Source organism: Anguilla anguilla, chromosome 2, assembly GCF_013347855.1.
Source record: "Anguilla anguilla isolate fAngAng1 chromosome 2, fAngAng1.pri, whole genome shotgun sequence".
NCBI classification, from domain to species: domain Eukaryota; kingdom Metazoa; phylum Chordata; class Actinopteri; order Anguilliformes; family Anguillidae; genus Anguilla; species Anguilla anguilla.
In genome coordinates, this window is record NC_049202.1 from 69,756,521 (window position 1) to 69,777,033 (window position 20,513).

Here is a 20,513-nt window from a genome sequence, read left to right on the forward strand (position 1 = left end):
CCTGCCCCAGCTGCGCGTGCAGGGTAGTCCTCCGGCACAGCGGCTGCAGAGCTTAGCTGGGGCACTGCAGAGCTGCAAGCCTCGCAGGGGACAGACCTGCTTGTCCCCGATTGAGGGCGGTGCAGCAAGAAGGCTGTGGGTTCGTATCCCAGCCTGGGCTTTTCTGCGTGGAGTTTTTGCTCCCCTGGGTCCGCGTGGGTCTCCTCCAGGTACTCCGATTTTTGTCTCCCCCAGTCTAACGACATGCAGGTTAGGCTAATTGGAGACTCCAAATTCACTGGACACTTGCTTTTAAAAGGTCTCTTTTCATAAATTCAACCTGGTAATGGTAGATAAACCTGGCTCCTGGGCCTTCTAGCGTTAACTTTATCCTGTTTTTTTAGCGTTCTTTAGTTTTTATTTGTTCTCACTTAACCAGGTAGGACACCTGAGACCTCAAGTGTCATCTGCAGCAACAACCTTGAGAAACAAAGTGCAAGGGATTGTGCAGCCAGTCACATACGAGTGTATGATTAGGTGGCCAGATCTATAGAGCCATTTTTGTGATAATCTTGTGGAAAAGCTGGAGTTAACGCTTTCATTTTTGTGAAGTGTCATTTCATCTTTAATGTCCACAGTGAACCAGGACGTCAAGTTTCATATCAAAGTACTGTACTGTATCCTCATCACTGTATGGGGCATGGGATTGCATCTCGACCAGAGGCAACAGTGCCCCCTGCTGGGACACTCCAGAACTCCAGTAGCAACTCCGTTTACATAGAACGTGCCCCTTCACATGTACCATTGACCATGCTTAGCTTCCGCAGTTTGATATGGGAAAGCCACAGGGTGATATGGCTGTCAACTGAGATGTGCAAAGAGGAGTGGAATACAGAAGCAGACCAATAATTGTCACATGATGATCACAACTAAACAGAAAGCTATGTATAGCTGTCAGGGTTTGAGGGGTTAGGACCCAGGTGCAGAGTGAAACACACAAAGCTCAAGAGATAAGTCAGGCAAACACAAACAGGGAACAAAAGAACAAGGCCACAATGGGCAAAACCACAAACTCAAAAAAAAAAAAAACCCTTCAAACAGATAAACACGCAACGGAACGCAAAATACTCAAAAGAAAAAAAAATAAAAATAAGGCTCAGAACACGAAAACATAAAAAGGAACTCGAGAATACTCGAAACACTGGGAACTCAAAATACTTGAAAATACGGGGAACAAACAGCGAGGGAAAACAACAGTAGGAACCAGACCGAGACTTGACGTTTCACTATGCAAGATTACGTCGTCCAGCAGTGTCTACCCCAAAGTTGAAATGAAACCTACACGTGTGATAAGACCTCATACCCTCCAGCGGTGTTCAATACACATCTGAAGATTCACTATACCAACCTTAATATAGTTCCTGTGATTAAATCATTCAGTTCCCTGCACTGTGCAAATGTGTGTGTGTGTATGTGTGTGTGTGTGTGTTCAAGGCCTGGCACCCTGGGGGAAAATAAAAAATTAATTGAAGGGGAAAAATGTGGGTAGTGTCCATTATATTCAGTTATATTCATTATATATGTAATACAGCCTACATTATTCAGTGAAATAAATATTACATTGAATGTAATTATTTATTGTTTTACTTATGTAAAATGATTTTACATTTTACATAAGTAAAATGTAAAATCCCCCTCCACCCCAAAAAAATTCTGTAACGATACATACAGTTGCAATAAACCAGGCACAGCTGGGAACACTTTGTCCAGTACTTCCAACTTAATTTTGTCCCAATAATTAATAATCATTAATAGCCTATATAAATTAAAAAACAATGTATTATTGGTATAATTTAACTCGTCATAAATAGCAATCAGACCTTCTAGACATGGTGATGTCAAGAATCCCCTGCTCGGTAGCCTACGCTATGAATCAAAACTTTTTGCTAGCTAGCTAACGTTCACATCAAGCTGTAACGGGCGCGTCATGCGCAACCACAGCTTCCACCACAACCCAGTTCAGTGACGTCTGAGGAGTTCGCATATCAGGAGGTTTCAGAAACAACCAAACATATCAGTGTAGCTCTACCTGACTTTCTAAAGTAGGATCGGTAAGTAGGCGATATGAATAACCAATAATCAATAAATATTGTTTTGCTTTTTCTTGAGTCAAATCAAAAAGTCTTGCGAGCTTCGGAACTGTCAATCCACCTAAATACATCTGTTCGCTGTTGTAAATTTTAGATTTTTAAATTACATTTCTAGACTGATTTTCTGAATTTGGAGGGATCCTCTGAGATATGATCACCTTCCCCATCCGGGATGGTATCAAATCCAGGAGAGAAAGGTTCTCGCTTAATTCAGACAAGAGAAGACTTCATTTATTTGCTGGTTTTCTGACGTTGTGACGGTGCCTTATTTGTAAAGTGTTATACAAATAAAACGGAATTTAATTTAATTAACTGTTATTCTGTTTTCAAGTTGTAGAGCTTAATTTTATCTAAATGTTATTCTGTTTTCAAATTGTACAGTAATCTAAGCAGCAAGCAATAAGGTAATTCCTCCGCTGTTACGTTCACTGGTTAGCAGAAAGCTACAAACCACGTACATGGCTACGGTTATTTGAGCAAGTAAGTTTCGATTTCGTTCTATCCCGTAAGTTTCGTTTCTGCCTCGCACAGGTTTTAGTGCAGCACCTGTCTCGCCATGGCTGACGACATGTCCTCCCTGCTGAGCCTCGAGGAGGAGCTCACGTGCAGTATATGTCTCAGTCCCTTCGAGAGCCCCGTGACTACTCCTTGTGGCCACAATTTTTGTCGAGGTTGCCTGGATTTGATATGGCGGGATAGCGAACAGACGGGACTCGGTTTCAACTGTCCGCAGTGCCGGTCCCACTTCGTCACCAAACCCGAGCTGAGAAAGAACACGGTTCTTGACGCAGTAGTTGACAAGTTCAAATTGAAATCAAAGGCCGACATCTTCAGCAATGTCATGATGACGACGAAGACGGAGCCAGAGGTGGCGCCGATTAAATGCGACGCTTGCATGGGGGGAAAGGCATGCAAGACCTGCCTCACCTGCATGGCGTCCTACTGTGTGGAGCACGTGAGACCACACCTGGAGAACCCGGTTTTTGCCACGCACCAGCTCCGCGAGCCACTGGCAGACCTGCAGGAGCGCATCTGCCTTGACCACTCTAAAATTATGGAATTCTTCTGCATCCAGCACAGACGCTGTATTTGCAGCTTCTGTCTGCAGCAAGAGCACAAGGACTGCATGTCCTGTACGCCAGACAAACAACGGATTCTGCAGGAGGTGTGTAATTTTCCCCCAACTCCAAGAAAAGTGCCGTTTAACTTTTTGGCAGTGAAACCTTCCAACGTTTCAAACACTAAAAAAAAACTGTGTTTCTTTTCTAGTCTGACTTAAAGATGAAGCTGTCTCAGCTGGATGTTATGATAGAGATGACACAATCGGCCTTGTCCCAGATGAAGGAACAACAACTTGTGCTGAAAGTGAGCATGCATTAGTAAACACTTAAAGCATGTTAATGTGTTCTTATGTACGTTCAATTATTCACCACAGTCACCACGAAACATGTTCAACAATGTTGTGCATGTATATTGTATTAGTAGTCATGATTATACTTAAAATGTAGTAGAATTTGTTTTCTGATGGTTCACAACTGGACCAAATTAACCAGTTTTTTTTATCCGAAATATGCATGTGCGTAATCATTTTGCACTGATGATGAACCCATTTCATCCGCTCAGTATGGTAATGCTTCTGGGCTTGGGTACACACATGTGCAGAACAATTATACTTAACCTCAAACTTTAAAATCCTCACTGAAATTGGAATAGAATGTTTTTATATTTTGATATAAAATCTCTATTCGTTGTTCCTGTTATTCTTTTTAGAACTTTTTTTTTTCCTGATAGGAAAAGATTGACAAATTTGACCTGAAGCAGTTGGCTTGTGTTAAGACTGGAAGTGTTGTGTGAGGTTTTCAAATGATTCAAATTAATCAAGGGCAGACATTTTATGAAAGCAGAATTTGAAATAATGTGAAAAAAACTTTTCCAAAAATGTTGAAAATGCACTTTGTCCTTCTTTCTCAATTTCACTGACATGCAGAGTAAACATATATGACTAGAATAGAATAGATAGAATAGAATGCCTTTATTGTCATTGTACATTCCATACAACAAATTTTCTGTGCAGCCCATAAACCGGTTCATCTAACAATCCACACACGCACACACACACCCACACAAACAGACGCGCACCCGCCCAAACAGATACATAATAATAATGTAGGGAGCACTGAGCCACTGCGTCTGTGCGTGCCGCCAAGGTTTCAAGAGGAAAGATCATAAATAAAATTGGAAACAAATAAGTTGGTGTCCAAGGGAGTAGCCCACATAAGTTTCTTATCAGTTTCATACAAATGGCTATTGTCACCACATTGACAGTGGCACCCCGAGATCAGTAAGTGGATGCTGTTACTCACCACTCGTTCTGTCCACATTCACTTTGAAAGTGCTTCTTACTCTCATAAGTAGCTGGTCAGTTAGACTGCAGTTGTTAGCTAATTTTGGAATAAACAAGTCGTATTTTATACTGTGCAGTGATGACAGTCACGTGCTTGTTCACCTCAGGCCTCGACGACCAATCGGAAGCGAGAGCTAGAAATGGTGTACAGGCAGATCAGGGAGATGCTCGACAGAGACGAGCAGCAGGCCATGAAGAGCGTGGAAAAGGAGGAGGAGGCTCCCCAGTCCAGGCTCTTCTCAATGATGAAAAAGTTCAACCAGAACGTGGAGGAGATGAGCGGGGCAAGAGACCGCATCACCCGCCTTTTGGCCCAGACGCAGTCCCTGGCTTTCCTGCAGGTGATGCTCTTGTAAAGCAGCATGCATTCTGTGCCTTTGCCGGAGAAACTCAAAATGTGAACTTCAGAATTCCTCTTTAATGTTCCGTATCGAGCTGTATCTCAGTGAAGGTCTTCCATGTGACCACAGGGAACCCCAAAAACATGAATCATAGAAAATGTATTTAGCTTAAAATAAAAAATTTTTTAGAATTCCTTAGTCATTTGAGAGATTGATAAGGTATGTCAGTTGTTTCACTGAGGTGTAACTGCTTAAACCAGCAGAATAAAATCACCACACATTTCTGCACTGGTCTTATGTTGTAGGCCAGTGTGGACCTGCCTTCAGCTGTGGACGTTGAGCAGCACATTCCTCGGCTCAACATCAACACCAAGCGTGCCCACCTTGAGTCTGCCACTGCCCTGAAAGAGTACCTGGAAAACATACTAAAGCAGCCTGTAGATAATAGAGTCGCACTGCTCAAACAAGGTGGGTGTGTGTGTGTGTGTGTGTGTTTATGAGAGAGAGAGTGAGAGCGTGCGCATGTGAGACGTGCACGTGTGTGAGAGTCCGTGCATGTGCGTGGGCGACACATGTATGTGTGTGTTTATGAGAGAGAGAGTGAGAGAGCGTGTGTGTGCGCGTGCGCGTGTGCGGGAGTCCATGCATGTGTGTGTACATGCGCGACATGTGTGTGCGTATGTGTGTGTTATATTGTTATACTCTTTCAAAAGAGCCCACATCACCCCCATTCTGAAGAAACCAACACTGGACCCCTGCCTCACCCAGAACTACAGACCGGTATCCCTTCTTCCATTCCTATCTAAAACTCTCGAACGTGCTGCGTCTAACCAACTTTCCTCTTTTCTTTCTAAGCATAACCTCCAAGACCCTCAGCAGTCTGGTTTCAGACCCGGTCACTCGACGGAGACTGCCCTGCTCTCCGTCACTGAGTCTCTCCACGCAGCATCCCGTTCATCTGTCCTAATTCTTCTTGACCTCTCAGCTGCCTTCGACACCGTTGACCATCCTACACTTCTGTCTTCCCTGACAGAATTGGGAATTTGCGGACCAGCCCTCAACTGGATTGCGTCCTATCTCTCCGGCCGCTCCTTCCAGGTTGCCTGGGCCGGTGCAGTATCAGCTCCTCGTCCCCTCACAACTGGGGTCCCTCAGGGCTCTGTCCTTGGTCCCCTCCTCTTTTCTCTGTATACTAGGTCCCTTGGCCCTGTTATTGCCGCCCATGGCATGTCATATCATCTCTATGCAGATGATATTCAACTTTTCTACTCTTTCTCTCCCACAGACACTCAGGTCTCCGATCGCATATCCGCCTGCCTGAGTGACATCCAGAGCTGGATGACCAAACACCAGCTCAAGCTCAACACAAGCAAAACGGAACTTCTCCATATTCCTTCTCTTACCTCTCCCACTTCTCATCTGCCCATTTCTTTAGGAGACACTCCCCTACACCCTTCGCAGAGTGCCCGAAATCTTGGAGTTGTGCTGGACAACAGGCTGTCACTCTCTGAGAATATCGCGGCAACCACCCGGTCGTGCAGGTTCATCCTGTACAATATCCGCAGAATAAGACCACTCCTCACCAATTATTCCACACAGCTCCTGGTCCAGGCCATGATACTGTCACGTCTGGACTACTGCAACTCCCTCCTGGCTGGCCTCCCAGCATCAGCCACCAGACCCCTTCAGCTCATCCAGAATGCAGCAGCACGTCTGGTTTACAACCTCCCTCGTGACTCCCACGTCACTCCCCTCCTCATCTCCCTCCACTGGCTACCAGTGCAAGCTCGCATCCGGTTTAAGACACTGGTGCTTGCTTTCCAAGCAGTCAAGGGGTCAGCTCCTGGTTATCTGCAGAAGATGATCAGACCCTACAAGCCGGCCAGATCGCTCCGATCGGCTACTACAGGGCGGCTGATTCCTCCCCCAACACGAGCAGCAACAAGGTCTCGACTCTTTGCAGTTCTGGCCCCACGATGGTGGAACGATCTTCCAGTGGAGGCCAGAACAGCAGAGTGTCTGAGCACCTTCAAACGGAAACTCAAGACGCACCTCTTCTCTGTGTACCTCTCTCCTCTTCCCTAAACCCCCTCCCATAACTATTAAAAAAAAAAAAAAAAAATTTTTGGTTCAGACTATCTTGTTTCTCCTTAATGTATGCATCATAGTAAAGGCTTTTTATCTGCATGTTGTTCAATGGACTTAAGTGGACTTGATCCTGAGTTTGGTTACACTGTTGTAAGTCGCTCTGGATAAGAGCGTCAGCTAAATGCCTATAATGTAATGTAATGTAATTGTCATTAGGACCCAAGCCAACCCCAAGTCCAGCCTATCACCATGGTTATCATAAGCAAGCTGCTGGTGTGTGGTGGTAAATTTATGAATTGAGAAAAGAAATACAGAAATGTTGGCATGTCTTTGGGCAGTAGGTAACCAAAGGCAATCCAGGAGTAGATGCACCGAACAAAAGATTGAGCATTAGAATATCTCCATCCTGTCTTGGTGTTCAGTTTACAGCTGGACACTCATAGCATTAGAGTTTTGAAACGGCAAGGTCAGTTTTTTCCTTTGTTTTGTTCAGTTATAATTTGGTAGTCGGACAATACCTCTCCCTTAGTGAGGGTTTAAAATTTCCGTTAAATTTCCACACTTACGGTGAAAGGAACCGTCTTAAAAAGTATGAGCAACATTAAAACACAATTTGCTCATTTATAAAAAAAATTTGTAAACAATACAGAAGTGAGTTTGCTGGATGGCTCATCAGGTTATGGTACCAGTTTCATTTCAGTGCATGGAGGAGCCCCATGACCCGGGTTCGAGTCCCAACCATGTCTGTGCCAGCTGTGGCGGTTAGCCCTGCAGGGCTGCTTGGTGGTTGCCAGTTGGTAGAGAGGGTTCACAGGGCAGGGATCCATGGGCTCTTTCCAGTCACTTGGTTTATCCGTCCTTGTCTCCTTGATCCTCGACTGACTGATGGAGAATTGATGGAGGTTTGCCGTCTTTACGGACATTCTAACCCGTTAGATGCTTCTGGAAGGAGCAAGGAGCAAGTAGCTAGCATCTGGCGGCCCAACAAGGAAAGACAGAGACGGAAACACAGAACCATGACAAATTCTGGGTGTGGGGGACGACACTGAAATTCTGTGTGATTCTGAGTTGTACCTTTTCTCCTAACTGCAGGGGCATTCGGAGAGCCACTGCACTCACAGTTAAATTTGGATTTTTTTTTCTAGCTGACAACATGGCCAGTCCACCACTATTGCCCAATCCACTTTTCCCAGGTGAACATGTATGAATGTGTGTGCATTGACTTGATCCAGTAGAGAAAGCTTTGATACAGCATTCTTGTACATTGGATTTCATAAGTACTGTACCAATGAGTGTTTTGAAATGGTAAATTTAAACTTCAGGAGCCCCAAAAAATAAAATACCACATGTGGATGTTTGTAGCCGTGTAACTGTTACAAAATGAGTATTGTACCTTATCGGACCTGTGTTTTGTAGTTGTTCCGATGACCTTCGGTATGCACTTATTGTACGTCGCTTTGGATAAAAGCGTCTGCCAAATAAATGTAATGCAATTTAATTGAATGTATTATATCTTTTGTAAGATATTTTTGAGCTGAGCATTACAGATTATGCTAGCCGTGCTCGCTTACTCCAGGTGTTTGGGGATAAGAAAGTATTAGTTTTCATGGTCATATTCATTAATTTGTTACTGGGCATCATTTATATTTCCTTTATAAGGACTGATTAATCCTGTAAATCCTGGACCCCCTCCTGCAACAAAGATGGAACCAAAGAAGAAGAAGACCCTGTCAAGTAAGCCCTGATTTCTAAGTTTCTGAATTCCAGTTTGTGGCTTTAGACTGATTATTACATTTTTAGATTTTGATCAATCCCGCAGATACATTTATGAATGTGTAACAGCATGTCTGGCTAATGTGATTTCAATCATAAATTTTAGTATGTGCTTCTGTATACATGTGGCAGCTGTTCAGGAAGACAGATCCATTGTCATAGTTTGCATAATCCTGAAGATAGTGACATATTTTGTCTTAATTTCAGCCAGGAAACCTGACCAGGACTCATCTAAAGAAGACAGTAAGATACCTTCATTTCTACTCTGAACTAATGAAGCAGATATTTACGCACACAGCTTTGCCATAAATGTGTTGAACTTTTGAAGTTGAAGCACCTAGCACACTATTTAATAATACCTAAAAAGGGATATATGTATATGCATATACATGCAGAAATTAATGTCCTAAAGGCATATTTTGACTACGCCTGTAAAGGGGGGAGGGGATCTGGGGGAGATAGCGTGAACCTCCGCCAGGGTTTCCCCCAGAAAAGCTGTTAGGCCCGGTGGCAAGTATCTTTTGACGGGGCCCAGCGGCCCGGCGCGGGCCGGCGGCCAAGTGTCTTTTTTGATGGAGGCCCGGCGCGGGCCAGCGACAGACTGATGGCAGCATTAAGGTAGGGCCACATAGTTTCTGTGATAACAGAATCAACTGATTGGCTACTGAATCTCACAACAAGCCTTGGAATGTGCTGAGCACATTTAAAAAACTGTACGGTTTTTTGGCTTTTACAGTAGGCTACCTTTCCTCCTTGACATTATCCCTAAATGGCACAAAGTAAGTATCTGTGTTATTGACTGTTTGGCTAGCTAGCTAAGTTAGCTACATGACCACGTTGTCATAAAATTTTTCCCAACCGTGAAAACTGGCTGATTGTTTACATTTTGGACAGATGTGGCTCCTCAGTAAATCAATCGTTGTTTCCATCGCAGCACTTTAGACACAAGCAATATTGAAAAAATCCTGAAATTTCTTCTTATCGTGAAGAGTGCCTGACCCTTAACCGTAGCGTTTTTCCCTCAAAGATGGTATTTCTAGATATAGCCTAATTTTGCCTCTGTGTTAACACATTTTTACGGTTGCCGGTCAGGCACTCTTCACCATAAGAAGAAATTTTAGGATTTTTCCAATATTACTTATGTCGAAAGTGCTGCAATGGAAACAACGATGGATGTACTATGTAGCCACATCTGTCCAAAATGTAAACAATTCAGGCACTTTTCACGGTCGGGAAAAACTTTATGACAACGTTGTCGTGCACATCAATGTCATCAAGCTAACGTTATTAATAAACAAGTGAAGTTGTTATTTCGATGGCAATGAATAAGTCATGTAATGTTACAATATATCGAACATTACATTCATGCTACTATTTTAACGTTACCTACACACTGCTTAAGTTAATATAAAAAGAATGTACTTACCGACGAGATGAAGTGATAACGCAGTTTGTAACGAGGTTAGTTAGCCTACTAAATACGAAATGGTGGCTTGCTAGGTAACAACAAGATGGTGCCCAAGATGGCTGCCTCGTGCGTTTTTGCATGGAGAAGTGGATCTAAAATCCAATAAATATCTCTCTTTGGAGTTGCCATCCGCTTGATATCGTTGGAGTGTCGTGTTAATGACCTGGTTTAGAACAGTTTTTTGAATGAATTGTTGACATGTTCCCTATCCTTTGTGAAGTAATGGCAGAAACGGCACCTGTCTTAAAGTACTCTATGGAATTCCTCAAGAGGCTCGAACAATCTGCCCCTCCAATAAGCCCTCAGCTGAGAAAGATCCTAAGCGAAGAAGGGGTGGCACGGATATCAACCAGGGAAAGCGGAGGGGGTAAGAACATTTTGCGCAAGATTATGACTGTTGTCAGCAGAAGATTTGACCTCACTAGACCACAACTTTTTTGATCTAGGAATTCTGGGGACAAATCACATCAAACCTAATCAAAGTCAAGGTAGTGAACAATAGACCATCCAACCATGCTATGTTACCAACTTTCTTTATGTCGAACCCCAGATCTCTTTTAAACAAGATTGATGAGTTCCAGGCTATATTGATAAAAAACCATGTAGATGTGGCTGCAATTTCAGAAACTTGGTTTACTCCCCACATGCCTGAAGAATTACTGGGTATAGATGGCTACACCTTGTTTTCCAAATGCCAAACCACTCGCCGTGGTGGAGGTGTTGCACTGTACATCAGAGACTGTGTTCCATCACATCCCCTAACCTGTATCAGGGTTCCTGACCATCCAGAATGTCTGTGGGTGAAAGTGAGACCTCTGAGACTACCACGGCACATATCTGCTATTGCTGTTTGTGTGGTGTATTCACCGCCCCAATCACCACATCAGGATGAACTCATTGAACATCTAATAGCCTCATCTGACCTGCTTCGTACTAAGTACCCAGACATTGGACTTGTAATTCTTGGGAGACTTCCTTGACATGATTATCACTAACATGAAATCATTGTACCTGAAGCCTGAGATTCTCCCTCCTGTTAGCTCAAGTGACCACAATTGTGTCCTCTGGAGCCCTAAAGCACGAACAAGAGCTCTCCAGTGCACTAAACAAGTAGTACGACCTATAAGGGAGCCTGGCTTGAGTGAGTCTGGCAGGTGGATTACCACTCATCTATGGCAAGAGGTGAATGAAGCAACCAGCCCTAATGAAAAAGCCGACGCCTTCTACAATACCATTCTGCCTGAAATTGATAGACATTTCCCTATGAAGACAGTGAAAATCTATCCTTCGGACATACCATGGATCACCCCCAAGATCAAGCATTTGATCCACCAGAGACAAAAAGCTTTCAAGACTGGAAAATCATGTGCCCTGGCAAGGTTCTACAGAAATAAGGTCCAAAAGAAAATAATTTTACAAATCCAAAGTGGAAGGCATGGAAAAAGCGAATTCTAGAGCTTGGCACAATAGAGTTAAATCGATGTGCAAAACTGCAAAAAAGGTGGACCGAATCAATGTCCCTGGAATCAATCCCCAGGACTTTGTGACAATTGCTAATGCAATCAACACAAAGTTTGTTAAAGTGTCCCAGTCACTTCCGCCTTTCCAACGTTCAGCTCTACCTCCTTTCCTGCCATCCCCCCCATTGCCCACTATTCCAGTGTGGGATGTGTATAGCAGACTGTCCTCCATCAACTGCCACAAATCCCCTGGCCCAGACATGATTCCCCCAAGAATATTGAAGGAGTTTGCATGCGAGATCAGCATTCCTATCTGTGATATCATTAACAGTTCGTTTGATGACGGGGTCGTCCCTAGACAATGGAAAGAGGCTACTGTTGTCCCCAAACCAAAATCTTCCCCACCAAACATTGATGAACTGAGGCCGATCTCATTAACAGCTCAGCTCTCTAAACTATGCGAACAGTTTGCTGCGCATTGGATCCTGAATGACATCACGCCAAATCTAGATCCCATGCAGTTTGGCAGCCGACAGAATCGTTCTACAACACACTATCTAGTCAGTTTGATGGACTCTGCGTACAAGGCCTGTGATGTTCCGGGCTCAGCGTGCACACAAATTACAACTGACTTTGCTAAGGCCTTTGATGCTGTAGATAACACAATGGCAGTACAGTGCCTCCTTGACCTTGGAGTGAGACTGGGCCTGATCCCATGGATCTGCAGCTTTATGACTGACCGCCGTCAAAAAGTGCACTACCAGGGACATCTTGGACAATCCATGGTTAGGAGTATTGTCACTTTGAAACACACTCCTCGCTGGAGGAAAGCAGTACTTTTAACTTGAGAGGAAGCTGATAACTGAGTTCCACTATAAGTAATGATTGACTGATCAGCCAGGTCTTCTAAGGTCATGACTACACCTAAGCCATGCCTTAGGAATATGCATTATTACACACGGTGAAGGACCCACAAAACCTCGGCCTGTAACACTGCTATGGTTCCATTTTCGTTGTCCGCTTGTAATAACCACATTCAGAACAAAGTGTAATCATGCGTTAAATGAAATTATACGCCGAATGCTGAAACGTGCAAGAGATGTTGAATTAATTGGAGCACATGGCTGGAAATGGCTGGAGCACAGCCCAGCACCCAACCAGGTGTGCTTGCTTTAATTCACACATCTTATTCAAAAACTGTGTCAGTGGGAACTGAAATTGTCTGTAACAGTAGAAGTTTTTTTTCTTTTTTTGTTTGTTGCTAGAATTGCTTCTTAAATAGATTTGATAATTCCATGAATGAGCCATACTCATTTGCAACATACATTGTACTGGAGTGTAAACATTTCCACCAGTCTTTCCTGATGAGTAAGATTCACTTTCAGTTCTTATGTTTCAGTAGTAATTACTTAATTTGGTGATCATGAAGCGAATAGTTTTGATTTCATTTTTTACAAATATGCATCCACTGGGAGACATAATGCTGTCTGAACAACATTTTATGAATTCTGTCTTCAATGAAAATGAATTTTTTACATGGCAAAACTACAAGCAAGGCTTGTAAATGTCTTGAAGAATACCACCATTTAGAAGCCTTTCACATACACCCACAGCCTTCCAGTGCAAATTTGTTTGCAGATACGTGGCCTTGTGTCCAAGCAATACAAAGCCCAGACAGGGGAAGTATGATGTTAATCATAGATATCACGTGCCTCTATACAAGACCAAATGCAAGAGGCTGGAAGCAAGAACAACTTTTACAGTTTAGTTCTGTAATGCAGGGGACATAAACGGTGTTAATTCAACTCTAAACAGTGTTCATTCAACTCTAAACAGATAACATTTGGCCCCACTCTGGAATATGGGACCTGTTAAGTGTTATCTGTTAAGAGTTCAATTAACACTGCTAGAGTTGAATTAACACTGGACATTTTACTGTGTACCGTTGTAAAAGTTGTAGTTGTTGGAACAGAAAACAAAAGCATTAATGTTGACTCCCTCTACAGCTTGTGCATCTAGATTCCACAATTCATGGTCCTCTTGTCAAGTATGTTGTGTCTTTTGTGCAATGTGTATTGCTGCCTACCCACTGAACTTGTCTTTTCCCATTCTTTATGACTGGTCTCCTCACCACACTTTGTCTTGTCAAACAGGGCACTGTTGGTCACCGTTTGCTGTGGTGTTCCTGCATGCTTTACTCTCAGCAGGCACACCCATGCGGAACATTAATATGTCTGGATGTTTCCACTAAAATGTTTTGAATGTGTTGAAATTTATGTTAATCTAATTGTTCCAAGTAAACTGAAGTTCCCTTATTTTTTCCTACAGCGTCACTACAGGAAACACCTCCAAGTATCATGTCCACAGCTAAAAGATATGACCTTCTTAAGTGTGAGTTGACGCTTATTTCCTTAAGGAAGGAAAACCCATTACAATACTTGCATTAAGATAAAACTGGTTGGTAATGCACAAGACCAGAGATGACTGGAACAGGCAGCAGATGGGGATAGAGTGTGTTTCATTGCAGAGAGGCTGCTTTCTGATACCTTATCCGAGTCGGTTTCTCACTTTGTGTTGATTGCCATGGTGATGCCCTGGGCTCTGTGTGTGTGTTCTGACTGCCCCGTGGTGGCTGTGTTGCAGATGGAACCGTGCTCACGCTGGACCACAGGACGGCGCACAAGCGCATCGTGCTGTCCAAGAAATTCATCAAGGCCTCAGTGTCTGAAGAGGCGGCCGCTTACCCCGATAGTCCCACCCGCTTCTCCATGTGCTCACAGGTGCTCTGCACCAAGGGCTTCTCCCAGGGCCGCCACTACTGGGAGGTGAAGATGACCAGCAGCAACTTCTGCAGCGTGGGCCTGGCCTACAACAGCATCGTCCGCAAGGGCCCCGCCAGCCGCCTGGGCCGCAACGCGCAGTCCTGGTGCGTGGAGTGGTTCAACGACAAGCTGTCCGCCTGGCACAACAGCAGCGAGACCATCCTGGCCATCCCCAGCCTCAGCCGCGTGGGGGTGCTGCTCGACTGCACCGAGGGCACCGCCACCTTCTACAACGTGGCCGACCGCGCCTACCCCTTCCACACCTTCGTCTACCCCTTCTGCGAGACCGTCTACCCAGCTTTCTGGATCGACTCCAGCAACACGGCCATCACGCTCTGCAAGCTGATCAACTGAGCGCGCTCCCTGTGCCTGGCGCTCAGTGGCCTGTTTTGGCTTTCTGCAGCACGTTTTTTCATTTGCAGCATGTTTTTGCTTTTGCATAGTTTCTGTATTTGCAGAGTGTTTGCTGTTAATGTATTTGTTTTGGCTTTCTGCAGCATGTTTTTTCATTTGCAGCACGTTTCCGTTGTTGTATTTGTTTTGGATTTTCGTACGTGTTTTTGAATTGGCATCGTTTCTGAAGCGGCAGCACGTTTCTCCTAATGGAAATGTTTTGGGCCACTGCAGCGCGTTTGCCCTTGTCGGCCACCGTACATAATGATCTCAGCTGCAAAATCAGCAGTTTGACCAAAGTGGCATCTCTACACAGCCCAACGGCTGCAGTGTGAAACCGATGTTTTGTAGCGGCTGCTTTCAGTGAAAAAGGGCGACCAATTCATTAGAAGGACAATATCAGTCATGAGAAGCAGGGACGTGTGTTTACAAGCTAACGTGGAGTTTGATGTTGAATGTGCTTCTAATGGATGTGGTTGGGGTTGGGGTTGGGGTGGGGGTGGGCGGGTTTGCTCACACGGGAATAAAAAATCTACAAATATCGAAATATTTAAGCAAGCAACCTAAAAACCGCCTGGGATGCACATAAAACCCCAGGTAGGCGTAAAAATGAGCCCAGAAGTGTTATAAAGTGAAATTCCCCTTTAAACACATTAGCTTGTCATTACGTTCATTTGTCCATAGGCTACCTATTTGCCAGATGTAATAATTCCGTCTTTTGCAGCAATGCTCTTAGAAAAAACTTAATCCCATTGTAAGCCGCAATTCCATATTGTTTTATGCAACCTTTGAAACATACGTTGAATACGTTTATTTCAGCTCGGATGCGTTAAATGCTGAAAATACCTACTGATTCTTTTACAGTCTTATCTCATCTCCTTGCCCGAACTGCAATCCAAGATCCACGAAATGCTCAAATAATGTATCCGTCCGCATCGTCGTCACAAACATCGAACACGTCTTTGAGCTTCTTTAAAAATATCAGGAGCTGCTCTTGGTCGGGAATGACAGGCGGGCGCCATCACCGTTCTCCGCCGCTCAGCTCGAAAACACCGTGACATCTATGACGTCAATTTAATGCCAAAAATCAGTGCGAGCAGATATTCACTGCGCGAGCACAAGTCCACTTTCACGTGCGCAAATTTCAACACCGCAAGTAAAACAATGAGCCGCGCGCCAGCTAGTTCTACTCGCTTGCAAAATATTTCTCCGAGCTCGTGAAGAGCCACTTTCTCCTCGCGCGGAGTAGAATTGATTTTTGGCAGTGTACTCACAAGTTGTGAGTAGCCTACCGGACACAATGCAGTGTCTCTTGAAACCCAGCGTTTAGGTGGGTATTTAGTGGGTCGGCTGTAACGTCTTGACAGTTAGCTAACGTTATTAGCTAGCTAGCAAGTTAGCAACCGCTAACGGTTTTAGCTAGCTTACAATCGTTTGCAATAGACCTGGCTAGTAGTTATAAGTAACGTTATCTGAGTTAACGTCGCTAACAACGTTAGCTAGCTAACTAGCGATTGCTAGGCAGTTACTGCAGCTAGCTAGCTAACCAGTCACTACAGCTAGTTAGAAACAGGTCTAACAACGTTAAAAAAAAATTATCTGCGGTCTGTAACAGCCGTTGCCCTAGCAATGACGATGGAATCGTAAACAACGCAGCTCAAGTGTGTGAATGGTACCGACCAACTAAATACCCACCCAAACGCTGGGTTTCAAGAGAACAATGGGCATTCCATTAACCCAGGTATTACCCACTAAATCTGAATGGGGCTTTAATTACATATATTAATTATAACATTTAATGACACTGCATTGTGTCCGGTAGGCTACTCACAACTTGTGTCTCCATATCGTCCCTTAGCTAACAAGAACATTGCCGTTAGAAGGCATAGGAAGTGTATAGGCTTCGTATTTAAAGTGACCAATCATACCAGTGAACACATTAGCATAAGTCTCCACCCCATCCCCGCTCCCCACACTGCCAAAAATCTATTCTACTCGGCGCGAGGAGAAAGTGGCTCTTCGCGAGCGAGGAGAAATATTTTGCGAGCGAGTAGAACCAGCTCGCGCGGGGCTCACTGTTTTATTCGCGGTGTTTATTGGTATTAAATGGACGCCATAGACATCACCCACATCACTTGGCGAACGGGAAAGGACCACTGGATGAGAAGGGAGAGGTGGGGAGAGTGTGTATAAACCAGAGACTGTAAAAAATATGGACAAAGCCACTGTGACGTCACCCATTGCCTCTCCGTGGGTCTCTAAAACACGTTTTGAAGCTCAATGGCGGGCGCGGCCATTTTCTCGATTTGGAGCCAAAACCATAGAGTTAAGCGGTCTTGTGATGTTTACAATGTGATTGACAGTCCGGTGCGGAAAAGCTCATCAACCTGAACGAACGATTGCAGAACGAACTTGAGGCTAGCTGACTGTCTGCCGTTATGTTTTAAAAATATATTATCAAATGTTTGCGGAGTTTAATTTCCATCCGTGACTGTACTGTGTCGTGTAATCACGTTATATGTATGACATTAATAATACAATTATGTTCAGTTATCTTCAATTTATGTTTCTCAGAAAAACGAATATGCGCTTAGCTAGCATATCAGCTTGCCAGTGAGCTAGGTAGGCTATCCGTGGTTAGCTCACGCATTAGCAATATGAACCACAGCAGAACATCGACTACACTGATGGTCAATCAATCAGAGATGTGTAGGCTACTGGTGATTTGACTAGGCTAATTTTCATATAACTGTCTGGTAGACCTGCTGTTAACCGAGCAAGTTATCGTCGTAGGTTTTCGCCACAGTCAGTTAATGAGCCAGTAACTGCTACTAGCTACTCCATCGCCGTTTGTGGTGTTCACTTGCTGGGTGACGCTAGCTGACCGATCGTTCGCAAGTCACTTTCTACCGAATAAAAATTAACAGTCAGCGGTGATTAACAAATCTACCAAGTATTTTAATAACTGATCTGCAGGGGTGTAAATATGACAACGCAATTTGTACAGCAAGTTTTCCACCTGGTGCATGAAGACAAAAATAATGTACATTGAATTTCTATTTATTAGTCTATTTTTTTTTCTTGTAAATCATCAAAACCAATGGAGAAAATCCAATATACGCAAGGAGCCCCCAGGACTGATTCTGAGAACCACTGTCTTAAATGCTCTTGTCGGTCTCTTAAGTGTTAAAAAACATGTTCCTTTCTAAATGCCAGTCTTACAAAGATGGTTAATTTCGTTAAATTGTGTGTGTGTGATTTCATCGTGTGTTGTATGTTATTCAGCAAATAAACCTTAAGACTCTTTATTCGCTTCGTGAAACTGAAAATTTTGCAATGTTTATCCCAAAATCGGGATTATAGTAGCTTTGCCACATGTGTGAAGCATGGCCCAGGTAGACATTTACAGAATGCACACGACTGACAAGCCGTCAAACACGTTTGACAGATTGAATATTTTCCGGTTAGGGTTAGCTAGCTAGTCAAATAGCTTGGTAGCCGAAGTTGCTAAGTTTTAGCATAGGCTACTGGACTACCAAATATAGCAAGCTGATTAAGCTTTCTGCCAACGAATTATTTGGTTAAGTAGGCTAAAGGAAATAGTAAAAATGACTCGCCTACCGAAAAACTTCAGAGAATTATTATTTTATGGTCGTCTACAGCAGCTGTAAATAGCACGCGCCATAATGAAATCACTACGAAATGGGATGCCTGCATTTTCTGACTTCGCACAGGTGGACCATGGTCGGAGCCACAATATTAAGGCCAAGAGGCGCCACCTCCCACCCCAGTGACCGTAGCCGCTACTGTAGCTTAGTCATCTGCAGTAATCAGGAAGTGACGCAAACTGTACCTCATTGGTCCACAACAAATATTATAACAGTGCTCAAATGACACAATAAATCATGAAATCGACCGATGGACAGTCATAAGACGAATAAAATACACATATTGTGACTATTTGTACTCATGAGAAAGAATTATTGACTTTGTATTTTGACCGCATTTGTACCGTAGACTTACATGGAAACCGGAAATGAAAACATCTATACTGGAGCCAACCGTAGTGGCGCTAGTGAGCAACCAGGAACAACAAGACCAGGAAAAGAGCTTCAAAAACGAAGTCTGGTTTTGGCCGCTTGGTACAAACCCGAGAGTGAACTGTTATCACAAAATTCCTGAAACCAGGTGTACTTGTGTCATTCCTCATGACTAACAAATATGCCTCAAGAACCCATAAAGTCTGCCGTGATGGATTTTTCTGCAGATTGAAAATTTGGCAAAACCTATAAAAAGTTTCTTCTAATTAACCGTGAGTCCGATTGGTCCGCAATTACCCATGTACGTGTATGGTGCATGTCTCCCTATAGGGTGTTTACAGCTAAGAGATCCATTCCAAGATGGCGGAGAAACTGGTATTAAAAACAAAAAACAAATTTTAAACGATTTCAACTTTTTACAACAATAATCTAGGGACTTGAAATGGACTGGGCATGAAGAGGGCATTACCATGTTGTACCATGTCAAAGCAGTTGCAGGTATCTCAAAAAACAAGGAAATTACAGGCATTTGAAATTTTGGTGGGAAGCTAATGCTAATATAATGCAAATTTCAAGTGCTTATAACTTTTTAAAACAATAATCTAGGGACTTGAAATGGACTGGGCATGAAGAGGGAGTTACCATGTTGTACCATGTTGAAGCAGTTGCAGATATCTCAAAAAACAAAGAAATTACAGGTATTTGAAATTTTGGTGGGAAGCTAATGCTAATATAATGCTTTAAAACTCATCTTCCCATGAACAGTTTACCTGATTCTGTCACCATCGCACATGTGTACTCTTGGGTATTCTCTCCATCAAGGGTGATTAAAAAAAGTCGTTTCGTTAAAAATTGTGTGATTTGTGGCATGACAAAGTTAGCACTTTATGCTAATGCACATTCATATTTCGAAGTAATGTTTCTCATGAACCGGAAGTTGGATCGTCTCACGCACAGGTATGTAGATTGTCCAAAATCCTGAAATCTATGTCGCTTGGACTCTTTTCTCCTTTGCCTTGTATTTACTTGGATTGAACATGTTCGTAGGGCCCTGCATTGCTGCTTGCAGCTATATTTACCTATCTTTATTGTGAGGACTTTTATATAGGCCACGTCAACAAAACCTAAATAAAAAGCTAACATTTGCAATAAGTAAACAGACATACGTTGTGAAAAATAACAGAAAAATTGTGATTACTATGACATTTCAAGACAAGACATAACAGTTATAGTTCATAACAAGCGTGCAAAGACTGCCTGAAGAAACTGGTAAGAGTATTGCCATTATTTTGTCACATTATAATATATATATATATATTTTGTACCACATTAAAAGTGGTAGAATGACAGACTTAATTCATTGTTTGAATCACCATCCCATACACTGTTCATGTGAACGAACCAGCAAAAGCATAAACAGATTTATATAGCACTGTCACTACACATACACTAGAGTGCAACTTTTGACAATTTTTCTTAAGCACTGTACAATGCTTGTCAAGGCTTACTGTATGTGTACAAACTGTCAAATAGGAGACTTGGTAAAAAACAGCTTTCCATCGCTATCCGAATGCAACAGTAGCCGCCGTGTAAAC

The 20,513-nt window shown here is 43.3% G+C and overlaps 2 protein-coding genes across 3 annotated transcripts in view; both read left to right on the forward strand.

The window, feature by feature from the left end:
* The window catches only part of LOC118220170 (E3 ubiquitin/ISG15 ligase TRIM25-like), a 123,113-nt gene that overhangs the window by 64,161 nt on the left and 38,439 nt on the right, over positions 1-20,513 (forward strand). Inside the window, exons 13-15 of the mRNA XM_035403857.1 lie at positions 8,108-8,155; positions 8,622-8,696; positions 8,943-8,978. Of these exons, the coding sequence (XP_035259748.1) occupies positions 8,108-8,155; positions 8,622-8,696; positions 8,943-8,978 (159 nt within the window). The remainder of the gene's footprint in view (positions 1-8,107; positions 8,156-8,621; positions 8,697-8,942; positions 8,979-20,513) is intronic.
* On the forward strand, positions 1,969-5,769 carry LOC118220173 (E3 ubiquitin/ISG15 ligase TRIM25-like). 2 transcript variants are annotated; one of them, XM_035403865.1, is made up of 6 exons: positions 1,969-2,090; positions 2,661-3,294; positions 3,399-3,494; positions 4,641-4,874; positions 5,180-5,342; positions 5,730-5,769. In XM_035403865.1, exons 2-6 carry the CDS (start codon positions 2,686-2,688, stop codon positions 5,732-5,734), a joined length of 1,107 nt encoding a protein of 368 aa, XP_035259756.1. In that variant the 5' UTR covers positions 1,969-2,090; positions 2,661-2,685; the 3' UTR covers positions 5,735-5,769. The 2 variants fall into 2 exon arrangements, with proteins under 2 accessions (XP_035259756.1, XP_035259755.1); XM_035403864.1 differs by lacking the exon at positions 5,730-5,769 and having other exon boundaries at positions 5,180-5,439.

Bases quoted from the DNA above. Each gene is read 5' to 3' on its own strand.
- LOC118220173 (XM_035403864.1), top strand. From the start codon at position 2,686: ATGGCTGACGACATGTCCTCCCTGCTGAGCCTCGAGGAGGAGCTCACG. The intron at 3,295-3,398 runs GTGTGTAATTTT...TTTCTTTTCTAG, and splicing joins AACAACGGATTCTGCAGGAG to TCTGACTTAAAGATGAAGCT. The intron at 3,495-4,640 runs GTGAGCATGCAT...TGTTCACCTCAG, and splicing joins AACAACAACTTGTGCTGAAA to GCCTCGACGACCAATCGGAA.